Source organism: Perkinsus marinus (genome assembly GCF_000006405.1).
Source record: "Perkinsus marinus ATCC 50983 genomic scaffold scf_1104296934580, whole genome shotgun sequence".
Lineage (NCBI taxonomy): Eukaryota > Perkinsozoa > Perkinsida > Perkinsidae > Perkinsus > Perkinsus marinus.
The window spans coordinates 24,191-36,936 of NW_003214719.1; the positions used below are offsets into that span (position 1 = coordinate 24,191).

The following is a 12,746-nucleotide window of genomic DNA, read 5'->3' on the forward strand; positions in this document are numbered from 1 at the left end:
TCATATTAAAAGTGTTTATATAGAAAATTCCAAGCTGATATGAATAGTAGTTGGAAAATTGGGTCTTGGATTTCGCGTAGTATATGCGTTTTGTATTTTGATGGTATTGTAGCGATGAATAGAAAATGGTAGCTTCGCTCCGCTAAGAGAATTTGTGAAATTTCAGATGTTCCATGAGGTTGATTCGATGGAAGATGGAGGAGTACATGGTCTGAATAAAAGCGCGCAAAATTTACTAAATGAAGGTAGTGGAGTAGGATGGAGGGTTGTTTGTCATTCCAGAGGGCGTGGGGTCGAATCCCATGCCGTTGATTTTAAATGGTGTTGAGTAACGTGTACATCGAAATGTGTTTTACTTTTGTCTAGTGTTGGAGTAGGAATATATGTAATCGCTTTCCTCAGCTGCTGAGCTCAGGAGTTTCCTATACAGTGTTGGAGTAGGAATATATGTAATCGCTTTCCTCAGCTGCTGAGCTCAGGAGTTTCCTATACAGTGTTGGAGTAGGAATATATGTAATCGCTTTCCTCAGCTGCTGAGCTCAGGAGTTTCCTATACAGTGTTGGAGTAGGAATATATGTAATCGCTTTCCTCAGCTAATGAGCTCAGGAGTTTCCTATACAGTGTTGGAGTAGGAATATATGTAATCGCTTTCCTCAGCTGCTGAGCTCAGGAGTTTCCTATACAGTGTTGGAGTAGGAATATATGTAATCGCTTTCCTCAGCTACTGAGCTCAGGAGTTTCCTATACAGTGTTGGAGTAGGAATATATGTAATCGCTTTCCTCAGCTGCTGAGCTCAGGAGTTTCCTATACAGTGTTGGAGTAGGAATATATGTAATCGCTTTCCTCAGCTGCTGAGCTCAGGAGTTTCCTATACAGTGTTGGAGTAGGAATATATGTAATCGCTTTCCTCAGCTGCTGAGCTCAGGAGTTTCCTATACAGTGTTGGAGTAGGAATATATGTAATCGCTTTCCTCAGCTGCTGAGCTCAGGAGTTTCCTATACAGTGTTGGAGTAGGAATATATGTAATCGCTTTCCTCAGCTGCTGAGCTCAGGGGTTTCCTATACAGTGTTGGAGTAGGAATATATGTAATCGCTTTCCTCAGCTGCTGAGCTCAGGAGTTTCCTATACAGTGTTGGAGTAGGAATATATGTAATCGCTTTCCTCAGCTGCTGAGCTCAGGAGTTTCCTATACAGTGTTGGAGTAGGAATATATGTAATCGCTTTCCTCATCTGCTGAGCTCAGGAGTTTCCTATACAGTGTTGGAGTAGGAATATATGTAATCGCTTTCCTCAGCTGCTGAGCTCAGGAGTTTCCTATACAGTGTTGGAGTAGGAATATATGTAATCGCTTTCCTCAGCTACTGAGCTCAGGAGTTTACAAAGCTAATTATACAAGTTTATATGCGAATTCGGGAATCGAAATTTCCTCTCAGAATTTTCATATTGTCATCACCAACACATGTAGTTGACCATGTGCATATTTCCCCCCACGCTCCATATTAACAACAAGTAGACAAGTTTACGGTTGTGAAACTGAGATTGTAAATCAATATAAAGGGTCAGGGGAAAAGCACCAGTGTTAGCGGAGGCACTACTGACCGACGGACTCGACCAACTCAAAAATTGAAAATTTTTGTATGCTCATGCAAATTTCCCTTCTTCGGAATTTTCATGTTTTTTTTCTGGGGGGTGTTACCTTTTTGCGATTCTTTCCTGGTAGTTGACGACTTTTTTGGTAAATTTCTTGGAGGGTACTGTATGCAGTCAATATTAGAAGGTGAGTTTTCATCTCGTGTAAAAAGCGCGCGCCATTCTGATCGATTTTTAAGTGCCTTAGGTAGAAAGATCAAATCGGCATTATTCGTAGCATTAGGAGTTTTATTTATTCGGAGAATCAGTCGAGGTGAGATTTTCGGCGGAAAAGTTTGTCAGTGTTTTTGGAGGAATATATGTTCGCTTTCTTCAGTTGAGCTCAGCAGTTTGCTCACCCATTATAGGAGTTTACATACGAATTCGGGTAGAAGTGTTCAGAAATTAACGAAAAAATTACCAAAAAAAATTCTTTGAAATTTTTATAAAGTTAATTTGCACGCATGCACAACAATTCAGTTCTGCGCGAGCGGTCGTTTCAAGGCTTGCTGACGAAATGGCTGTTGGTGATGCCTGTTCGAATGGTACTCCCAGCGATGGTAGTATATACGACGGCTAAGTAGGTTGAGGGGTGTATGTGTAGTGGCGTAAAACGCGATATGTAGTAGTCGTGAAATAAACTTTTCACTAGTGTTTTTCATATCACTAGGGCCGCCCGTGAAACCACAATAAATACAGTTAATAATCAATAACGTTTTGACCAGATAATAATGGAGTTTCACAACCCGCTTTACGTGAAGTGGCGTGAAACTCGGTGAAAAACGCGATATTATTCGCGGTGATATGCAGTAGTCGTGAAATATATTTTTCATATCACTAGGGTGAAACTCCGATAAATATAATATAATTAAATACCCAATCACGAAATGACCAGATGATAATAATATAGATAACGATGGAGTTTTACCCGTTTCATGTGGAATGGCGTAAAACTCGGTGAAAAACGCGATATTCGCACTATGCAGTAGTCGTGAAATATATTTTTCACTAGTTTTTTTTTCATATCACTAGGTGGCGACCATGCTCATAAGTTATAATCATGATTGCCGGTTATTTATGATAAGCCTTATGATTGGTAACAAGGAGGAGAGTATCCTCCCACACTTCTGTAGCTCATATTAAGCATACACCGATTTTGACTCGCACACTTGTCAGTGGCTCACTTGTCTGGTAACGATTCTGCATCCTCTTGCTCAGTCTTCAGTGCCTCTCGGTTGACCCTTGATTCGACCACTGCTCGCTGCCTAAAGTGTTCATCTCTAAGTAATGAATCTCTTTCATTAACCTATTTTGTTGCATTCTGAGCTGTAGTATCTCTCTTCTAACTTTCTTGAGCAGATCCTTAACAAAGGGGTTTCGCTCGACGATCAACCTAAAAAACGCCGTATTCCGATTGGTATCGTCCTCCATGTGATAGCCCTTCCGGCGGTTTCCGATCGATAATGGATTGTTATGCTGCGATTGGTGAATCGTTCATGGAAAAAACATTCAGTGTCTCACTCGTTGTGGTCAACAACTTGGCGTAACGAACGAGACGTTGTGTGCATTGCACACTGTGCAATATGGCGTTGTGCAAAACCAGGCCGGGTTATAATCCTCAACAGCACCAGGCTTTGACGAGCTCTATGATAAAGCTAATGTCTGAGATGATATAATCTCTATCATCTCAGACTTCCCTATGTTGAAATAATTATTCCGATGAGGGCTAGTGGGATAAATTAGAAACTATAGTTCTGTCGACGGAACCGTGCGTGAAGCCCCCTACCTGAATCGGTTATCTTTGTCAGCTACCGCCGAGACTCGTTTGAAACCGTCAGACGACATCGCGGCTAGTTGCAGAGTGCCTACTCCATCATTGGAGCGCGAGAAGGTGTGGATTTCTCTCACTTTTGGCTTTCATCGTCTCAGGTAGTTCATCAAATAGATCATCTGTTGACGACTTGACTTGTGTGATGTAATGCTCGTTACCTGATAGTATGAATTGCACTGCATCAGAGCTTCCACGTGTCGAGAAGTTCCCAATACTGTTAGGCTGAACAGAGAAATTACGATCCTCACGTTGTGCTACCAGGGGAGACGAATATTGGAATGCGGTCACAAAGTTCATGATTCAGCTAGTCTTGGTTACGCGTCGGAACATATGAATCTCTGTGCTGCAGTCGCTGCGGCATCGTAGTATTCAGGTCGTTCTTCATAAGGATTACTATCGTTGCAGGGGATATCGCGTTAGTGAAATGCCGACAAGGCCTCAGCGACACTTCGCGATATATTCCAACACTGGCTTCTCGGGATTTATATAAAAGCTTGTGAATGCGGGAAAATTTCAGAAACATCATCTCTCGGGAAAGATGGCGTGTTTTGTGATACAATGTTTAACACAGTGTTTTTCATATAACTATATGAGTTACGTAGTGATATTTATCTGCAAAGATTTGTTGCTGTCTACGTTTCGCGTCAGAGGGAGCATTAAGAGTGTCATACCATCTGTGAGGCACTTCTCGTGGTGAATAGCCGTTCGAGCTAGGCGCTGATGGAGACGAGGAAAAAGGGCCTTCGGGAGGCAGAACCACGAGCAATACGAGATCAAAAATGTGAAGCGATGATACCTAGTGAGAAATAATCAACTCCTCGACTCGGTCATCTCACATATGAGTCCAATCTACTGCGAAGAAAATCACCATACCGCATGTCATGATGACGAACAGTAATGGTATCTGCCAGCGATAGTACAGCTATCGGATAGCTGTGATAGAAAGTGAGCTTGAATAATTTGTGGCAACGTATGATCTTTATCACGAAGTACTTGTGCACGCAGGGACCTATCTAGTTCTCAAAAATAACGTTCCCCAGAGTCTACTAACAATGAGGAAAGTGTGATGACATTTACATTGGAAACTGATTGCAGAATGGGATCCTAGCCATACGTGGAGAATTAAAAATGAGCTCCACCCGGGAACGTTATAGGTTTCTGGATGATTCCCTGTATTGATTAGACAGAGCTCCATTGCTGCTGTAATGTTTCCTTATTTCGTGTCATTCGTCCGATAACTCTAGGTTGTGCGCCCATCGCACGCTGCTATGTGTATGCGTGCACAGTTGCGCTGCGTACAATCCGTTCATTGAGTTGGTTAAATCGTCTTTTCCTACTTAATGTCTGCTCACGAGTCGAGTCATCAGTCACAGGAGGGAGACGGATCCCAATCATTGGCTCCGATACCGGGACTCCTCCTGCACCTCTTCGAGGCTGATGGCCCGTCAATCGACACCGCTGTGAAAGACCTGAATGTGGCGATGGCCGATATCCCGGCCGAGGAGCGAGAATCAGCCTACATGGCTTTCGTTAACGACTACTTCTCGGATGATCCAGAGCCGGTCAAGGAGGCCTACCATTCGCTCTTCGTGCTATCCCAGGCTACAACAAGGTCTGGTACCGTCAACATACGGAGGGAGCTCATAGTGAGCTATCACTCCCCTTTCTGCGCGGTCGAGCATACGCTCATGAAGGCAGGTCGCACGCTCAAGGCTCGCCTGGACTACGAATACATCTCCGCTGTCGAAATCGCCGCCCAAACCACCCAAGAGAGAGTACCTACTCTCGATCCTACCGTGAGGGGCAGGGAGTCGATCCAAGGCACCCCCCAGCTGCAGTTTCACAGGATCCCGGAGCGGGTCCGAAATGCTCCATCGGCTCCTCCGAACATCGGTTTCGCTACTCCTCCTCTGGGTAGAGGTCCAAGGATCCAACACCAACTCTCAACGCCACCGGTATCAACCAGGGGGTCCAACAGCACGCAAGCGGCAGACCTCATTGACAACTTCGTATCCAGTGTGCCGTCCGACTACATGATCGACCGTAAGGAGGCAACCCGTACAAGGCGCGACGTGCAGGGTCTCAAAATACCAGGTGGCCGTTTTGTTGGTATGAATGACTCTCGTCTCTTCAACGTCTGGCTCAAGAAGCTGACGGTACAGGCACGTGCTAACGCTCTATCGGGTGACGCAGTCGGTCTATACCACTTCTTAGTGCAATCCCTGGGGGAAGCAGTTATTGCTAAGCTGTCACCCACGGCTCCGGGTACACCTTCTTTGAGCGCTAAATGGGTAGCCGAAATCCGCAGGGTACTCGAGGCCCTGCAGGTCGAGTGTCGTGGTGTCAGTGCGGAGGTGGTGAAATGGCAGGCGGAGCAGCTCTTCGACGCTCTTCGTCAACGACAAGACGAGTCTGTTCAAGCATTCATCAAGAGGTATGACCTGTCCGCCTCTGAGCTCGAGGCCCAAATGGGTGAGGCTGTCCCCGACGCCAGAAAGCTCACGGGGTTAATCCGAGGGCTCTCTGGGGATGCCCGGAAGAGAGCGATGGATCACGTGTCCCAGGCGGGTGTGGCAGTTACCTATAGTCATCTGATACAGCACTTGAACCACAGAGAGCGTTTGGAGAACGCTATGCAACCGGGAAAAGTGAGACCCAGACCGTCTGGCTCTCCGGAAAACCCGAGTGCCCACACGGAGCCGGAATCACCTGCTCCGACATTCCCTCCAAGGAACAAGGACGGTAAAGCCAAGAAGGAGCTCTGCCGTTTCTTCTACAAGCATGGCAAGTGCAAGCATGGTACAGGGTGTCGGTATGAACATGTCCGCAGGGGCCAAGCACAGGCAACCGCAGCGGCAGCTGTCGCCGCACCCATCGAGACCCAAGAGGACTCGGCTAGTGAGGACGGAGACTCTTCTGATCAGGACGCTGACATTTGCGAGCAGCAGCTCTACCTGGTTCGCGACGATGTCCAGAAGCCCGGTCCTACAATATTCCTACGCCATGACACTTGCCCTTCACCTCTCCGGTGCCTTATCGACACTGGGGCGTTCTACAACTATATTCCATCTGCACTCGCCGAAAAATTTGGTCTTGAATTGCGCCCGCTCGACGAGGACATGGCTCCCTATGTAATCCTCGCGGATCAAGGCCGCGCTATGCTTTTGGGTAAAGTCAAGCTCGGTTCTACTATCTTCAGGGTTCTGCGGTCTGAGGCCTGTCATGCAATCTTGGGGGTCGTCTCTATGTGTGAGATGGGCATCACATTGTCTTTCAAGACCGACGGGGTACGGGGACGGCTCGTGAAAGTATCGATAAAAAAGCCTGACGGCCATCAGATCCAACTGACGGCGGCGAGCGCAGGTGATCCCGATCGTCTCCAATATGAGCTATCGGGAAAAGAGGACTGTGATAACTCGCACCTCGGCAACAACCACATTTTCCAGATATGGAGTCCTCCCACTGAACTTGAGCACATTGTTCACGCAACGGATCTCACCAAGCAATTACAGACGGATTGGGCGCCGGTGAAAGGAGCTTCAGCTGATTTCCAGTGGCGGTGCCGTCGCATCACCGGCTCGGAAGTCCGTGATCGTCCAGAACAAGAATTTGTCTACGAGATCAATTGGAGCAATCCCGCTCCGGGGGTTGACCGTGCCCGCTCCGCTGACTTCAGCCATGCCTTGTACAGCAAGCTGAGTGATTCTCAAAAACGCTATTTTGATGACGAGGTGAAATCTTACGTCGAGCGATCCTGGTGGCTACCCGAGAAGGACTGCCCAACATCTAACCCTATGGTGGTGTTTCCGGTATCGCAAATATCCAAAGATGGGTATGCGAAAACTACAAAATGCCGCCCTGTAGTGGACTGCAGAGGTGTCAATAAGCACTTGGGGGTGGCGGGCTATCCTGGTGCCACCGTTGCTGAGATCTTGAGAGATACCAGGCTCAGATGGGAGCCCTATAGCCGACTTATTACAAGAGACGCAAGTCGTGCGTTCTACTGTGTCCGGACAGTGCATAAGAGCTACCTCACGCTTAATGGAAGGGCATACTCAAGCTCTCGGCTGGTCTTCGGCCTGAAATGTGGGCCGTGCGCCTTGCTCTCTTGTCTGGACCATATGCTAGCGGTGTCCGCCAGTTTGCTGGACAAAGCCGATGCTGAGGCTCTCTCGAAGAGTGGTGTGTACCTTTACCTCGACGACCTCACCATACTAGTGTCATGTGGGACCAGTCCAGTTGCGGATCGATTCCTCACCGCACTAAATAAAGTGGCCAGTTTAACTGGTTTCTCCTTTCCGGACGAGAAGGGGAACGACAACCTCAAGGACCACCAGTTTCGTCATCTTGGTATCACCTGGTCGTTTGAGGGAGGTCTCCTCAGCTTCTCCTGCGTTAAGCACCCAGTCCCGCACCTGACTACCTCAGGAGATCTTTTTCCTTCCACTTGGACCTGTCGTAAACTCTTCGCAGTTGCTGGTCAGGCTGGTTGGGGCTCAGACCCGCTGGGAGTTCATCCTAGGGTGCGTCTCTGTGGAGATCTACTGCGCACAGTCGGTGGGCAGCAGCTCCGCCAACACGGTTGGGATGGACGGTTCACTTTGGAGAAGGGTACCTGGGATTATAACGTACTCCACCGTTGTATCCAGGAGATTGTTGAGCACATATCGCACCGTTGCTGTCATACAACAGGGTCCTCTCCATGCAGGGAATTACTCGTATGGTCCGATGCTAGTCCTTCTGGAGCCGGTTACTGCTGCTATGCCGGACCAGGGGGTGGAGTGAAGGAATGGTATTTGGGAGGTAACGCCTTTATATGGTCTGGTCCCTCTCGCTCGTACCACATAAATCGCAAGGAGCTCATAGCTCTAGGCAAAGCGGTGACCTACGTGCACTCTCTGGTGGTGGAGTGTCCTTCGCTTATCCTGTCGCGGGATACTGGTGGTTCTACCCTGCCTCTAAAGAGGGTAGTTTTTCATAGCGACTCTCAAACTGCTCTTTCGTGGGCGGAGTTGGGCCATGCGGGGTGCTCAAGCACTGAGAAGGTGATGGTTAAGAGACTGGCCAACAATCTCAGAGAGTTGATCGACGAGATCCGCGCCTACGGTGTTGAGGTCGCCATGAAGAAGGTCACCGGCGAAGCTAACGCAGAGGCCGACAAGCTGAGTAGGCTATTGGAGGATATGGGGCTTCATACCCAGACTGGAGACGTGGAAGTTGAGGATCCTTCTAGCCAACGGCTCTCCGTAGTCGTGAGTCCCAACGATGGAGGCTTGGGCTCACCGGGGGATGAGGCTCGTCGGCGTTTTGCAAGCATTCAGCAATCTTCTGAGAAGATGAAGGACATCATCCACAAGCTCTCCGAGGCCGATTACCCGGATGGTATACTGGTGGATGGTAAAACGGAGTATCTAAAAGTGGACAATGGCCTCCTCGTCGCCTTGAAGTTTCCTCATGGTGATACTGCTGAGCCTGCTCGCCAAGTTATCGTTATTCCTACCGATTCCGAACTCGGTTTCTCGGAGGCCAAGCGGATCATAACCAGCTATCACGTGTCTGGTATCCACGATCATTGCCGGCGGACAAGATGGCGAGTTGGTAGGGACTTCTGGATTCCAGGGATCACCGCCATTGCTGCTAAGATTGTTCGGGAGTGTCCCGACTGCCAGGCTGCTGCGACATCGAGGTTCTTTGGACTGTCCGGCGGGGGCTATAACCACTTGGATGCTGGTGTTCGCAACATCTGGAGCGTCGTGAGCTGTGACCTGGCTGGCCCGTTTGTTAAGTCGAAGCAGAACCATACTTATGCTCTGGTGTTCGTATGTGAGTTCTCGAAGTTTACGTACATGCTCGGAATCCCAGACTCCTCAGGGAGATCGGTCTCTCATGGCATGGAGACAGTGTTCGACATTCTCGGTACTCCTGAGAGGCTACGCAGTGATGGCGGACCATGCTTCAGGAGTCGGTTCCTAGGCAACTTTCTTTCTCGTCGAGGGGTGAAGCACCAGGTCTGTCTGCCATATGCTCCTTGGCAGAATGGTAGTGCCGAAGCTGCGGTCGGTTCTCTAAAGCGCACTCTTCGCCGTTACCGCGATGTCTATAATGCTAATGGCAGATGAGAGGAGCTCTTGGCTAAGGCTATGCGTCGTGCCAATGCCAAGCCGGGTCTGACTGGGAAGAGTAGCTTTCAGATCTTCTTCGGCAGGGCTCGCCGTGAGGAGGAGGAATTAAGACTCGCTCCTGGAGGCCCGACTCAGCCAGCCTGCTTGCCTACCCCGGCTGATTCTCCAGAGGTTGTCGACGGCATCAACAAGGAGAGAGAGGAACTGAAAGAAGATGTCATCCAGGCGAAGGAGGATCGGTCCCCGGTGACGACATTGAGACCGAGGCGGAAAGCTCAGATGCCTAAGATCGGTGACCGTGTGCTGGTGTTCCGTCCGGACCTACTCTCAGGTGCTGGACATGGGAAGGGGAGATATAGCACTGATTGGTATAGAGTCGTTGAGGTTGATCATCGTTCCCTGAAAGTTAAGGTGCGCAAGAAGGATACTGCTGATAGCACCTCTTGGGAAAGCTTGCGCAATGTGCGTCCTTTTTATGGTTAATTTCGTGCTCAAGTTCATCTTGTAGTCCTTGAGCAGGGGGTGGAATGATTAGACAGAGCTCCATTGCTGCTGTAATGTTTCCCTATTTCATGTCATTCGTCCGATAACTCTATGTTGTGCGCCCATCGCACGCTGCTATGTGTATGCGTGCACAGTTGCGCTGCGTACAAACCGTTCATTGAGTTGGTTAAATCGTCTTTTCCTACTTAATGTCTGCTCACGAGTCGAGTCATCAGTCACAGGAGGGAGACGGATCCCAATCAGTATGAGTACTTGAGACAGAGTCAGATTACGTAATCATGAGCAAGATCCTTGATCCTTGATTTTAATCAGCCGTTGAGTCCGAGTCCTGATCCTTAATCACGATTCAAGATTCAAATCTATACTCAATGGCTGATTCAGAGTTTTTGGCACTGAGACAAAGTACTTCATCAATTCGAGATAAAATACTCGGAGTTGGGATTTTTACTCATGATTCGAGATTAATTCTCAGGAGTCGAGATTCTTTTACTCAACCTGAAAGCTGCTCAGATTCAAGATCGCAATCTGACCTTGAGCATGAACCGGGATCATACTCATGATGCACAAGCTCACAGTTTAACACGGGGATTAATCTTGATTCTTTACCGGGGGTCCGGACCCCCGGTACCAAACCCTGATTCTGATTCTCGGCCTCGATTCACGACTTCAGCGCGCCTCGGTAGACTTTCTCGGCTCCCTGCGAGTAGGTTCTTAGAATGACCGCACCGGGGGATAGAACCTCGGCTTGGACCAAGTGGAAGCAAATCCTTAACCAGTCGAGCTGTGAGATTATACGATCCAAGGCGGTGCAAGGAGGTCTAGCGCACGTAGTACATACAGGGTATCAGTGTGACCCTGCCCGGGAATAGAATCCCGACTTCGAGCACATGAAAGTATCATCTTAAACAGTTCAGCTAGGTCATACGATCACGCTACCGGTTCTCGAAGGAAGCTCTAGAAGCTCGAGAACGAAGCTCTAGCGCTGAGCTTCCTCTTAGAACTTCTGAATTAGAAACCCAGAGTTAGTTGATTCCGAGTGAACATATTGAAAAGTTTGAAGTACGGATGTGTGCAAGTGCGACAAAAGATCTTCTTCCAAAATTTCATCATTGTTGTAGCGTAACGGGAAATGTGCATGCATTCGGGGCGAATCTACCAGATTCTCCCCTCGTAGAGTGACGTTTTCTGCCTTTCTTGAAAGTGTCACTTTCGGTTCTGGGGCGTGGCGACTACAATCTTCTTCTTGTCAAAAATGTCTGATTCAACCTCTGATTCCCCGATTCTCGAAAATACTCAGATTCAATGGAATCACCCGAAAAATCAGCCTCATAAGCAAGGCATATTGAGTAAGAGTATTATTCAGCCAAAAAATCAACTTTAGATCCTCGAATAATCTCAGAGATCCAGATATCCTCGCGATGATCCTGATTTCTCGCTCCAGAGTAAAAAATCAGTGAATCAGGGGTTATTACTCACCATCTGATTTTTTCATCTGAGTAAATACTCTGACTCACCTGTTGCATCAGGATCCGCATACGGCCCCAGATTCTGGGGCCCAGAATTCATTGATGCACAATGCATCGAGTTAAAGTGCATCATGCATTTCTGCTTAGAGCATTAAGTCCCGTCGCGGTAGTCACAAGTCTACATCAATGTTGATTGAGGTATATCATCGATCCTGGGATTACTCATGAGTATGGGACAAGACATCCCAGGCAACTGTTGGGCCCAGCGCCTATACAACTAACACGTTCATGTTTTGTAGCGCCAAGGAACATCAGTAACCAGATTGCTGATAATTTTCTCAAGCACTTGGAAGATAATGATGCTTCGAGCCTCGAAGTTCGAGGCACATGCTTGGTTGCCTGGAAAGACATCAACAGTGAGGCCACTCCAACTGGAATGGCCAACTTCTCGAGATTCATCGGCGGTTGTCGCCGTATGGGCAAGCAGTCCGAGAAGGATATAAATTCACTCTGTTGAGTGGAGCTCTCACTGTGAGAGCATCTTAGCCTATCACATATGATCAAAGGCAACCCTAGTGTGGGAAAATATGCACATGGTCAACGACATATGTTAGTGACAATACGTGAATTATGAGGTAAGTTCGGAAAATAGTCAGTGGTTTCTGCACATCTCTATCTTAATTCGTGTATACACTCCTATGATCACTGCGAGAACTCTCCAACTCAGCTTGAGAAAACGAACATATATTTCAACACTGGGCAACCCAGAGCCATGGAACCGCCTCTTCGTTCAAAAGATTGATATGGTAGCCAAGACTCCAGCTCAGTGGTACTTGCGCCCCTCAGACATCCACTGGCTCCGCATATCCGCTGTGTTGATTATTGACGCATGTCCTGTATACGCGTGCAACGTGCGCCATAACTTGGGTTCTCAGGCTTCCGAGTTCTTGGGTAAGGCTAGTAACCTCGGATGCCGAGTGGAGCAATTTGGCCATTACCGAGCTGTGGATCATGCGTTTACTCATAACTAACTTTCTCTGGGTCAATACTCATCAGCTGATGATTCCTCTGCTACACACGTCACCTCCCTTAACTCCGACAGTGGTAAATCGCTGAATACGATCTTACTAACACGCACTTTGTCTACTGGAGTGATAAGCCCGACATCCATCAGTCTAGAGATACCGAGT

General features: G+C 48.1%; 2 protein-coding genes across 2 annotated transcripts; both read left to right on the forward strand.

The window, feature by feature from the left end:
- Positions 1 to 4,804: 4,804 nt before the first annotated feature.
- Positions 4,805 to 9,583, forward strand: Pmar_PMAR026792 (retrovirus polyprotein, putative; the record flags this gene model as incomplete). Its single annotated transcript, XM_002784827.1, has 1 exon — positions 4,805 to 9,583. One exon carries the CDS (start codon positions 4,805 to 4,807, stop codon positions 9,581 to 9,583), a length of 4,779 nt encoding a protein of 1,592 aa, XP_002784873.1.
- Positions 9,584 to 9,604: 21 nt separating this feature from the next.
- Pmar_PMAR026793 (hypothetical protein) lies at positions 9,605 to 10,069 on the forward strand (the record flags this gene model as incomplete). Its single annotated transcript, XM_002784828.1, has 2 exons — positions 9,605 to 9,878; positions 9,918 to 10,069. The coding sequence occupies 2 exons, from the start codon at positions 9,605 to 9,607 to the stop codon at positions 10,067 to 10,069; spliced, it is 426 nt and encodes a 141-aa protein (XP_002784874.1).
- Between the last annotated feature and the right edge of the window lie 2,677 nt (positions 10,070 to 12,746).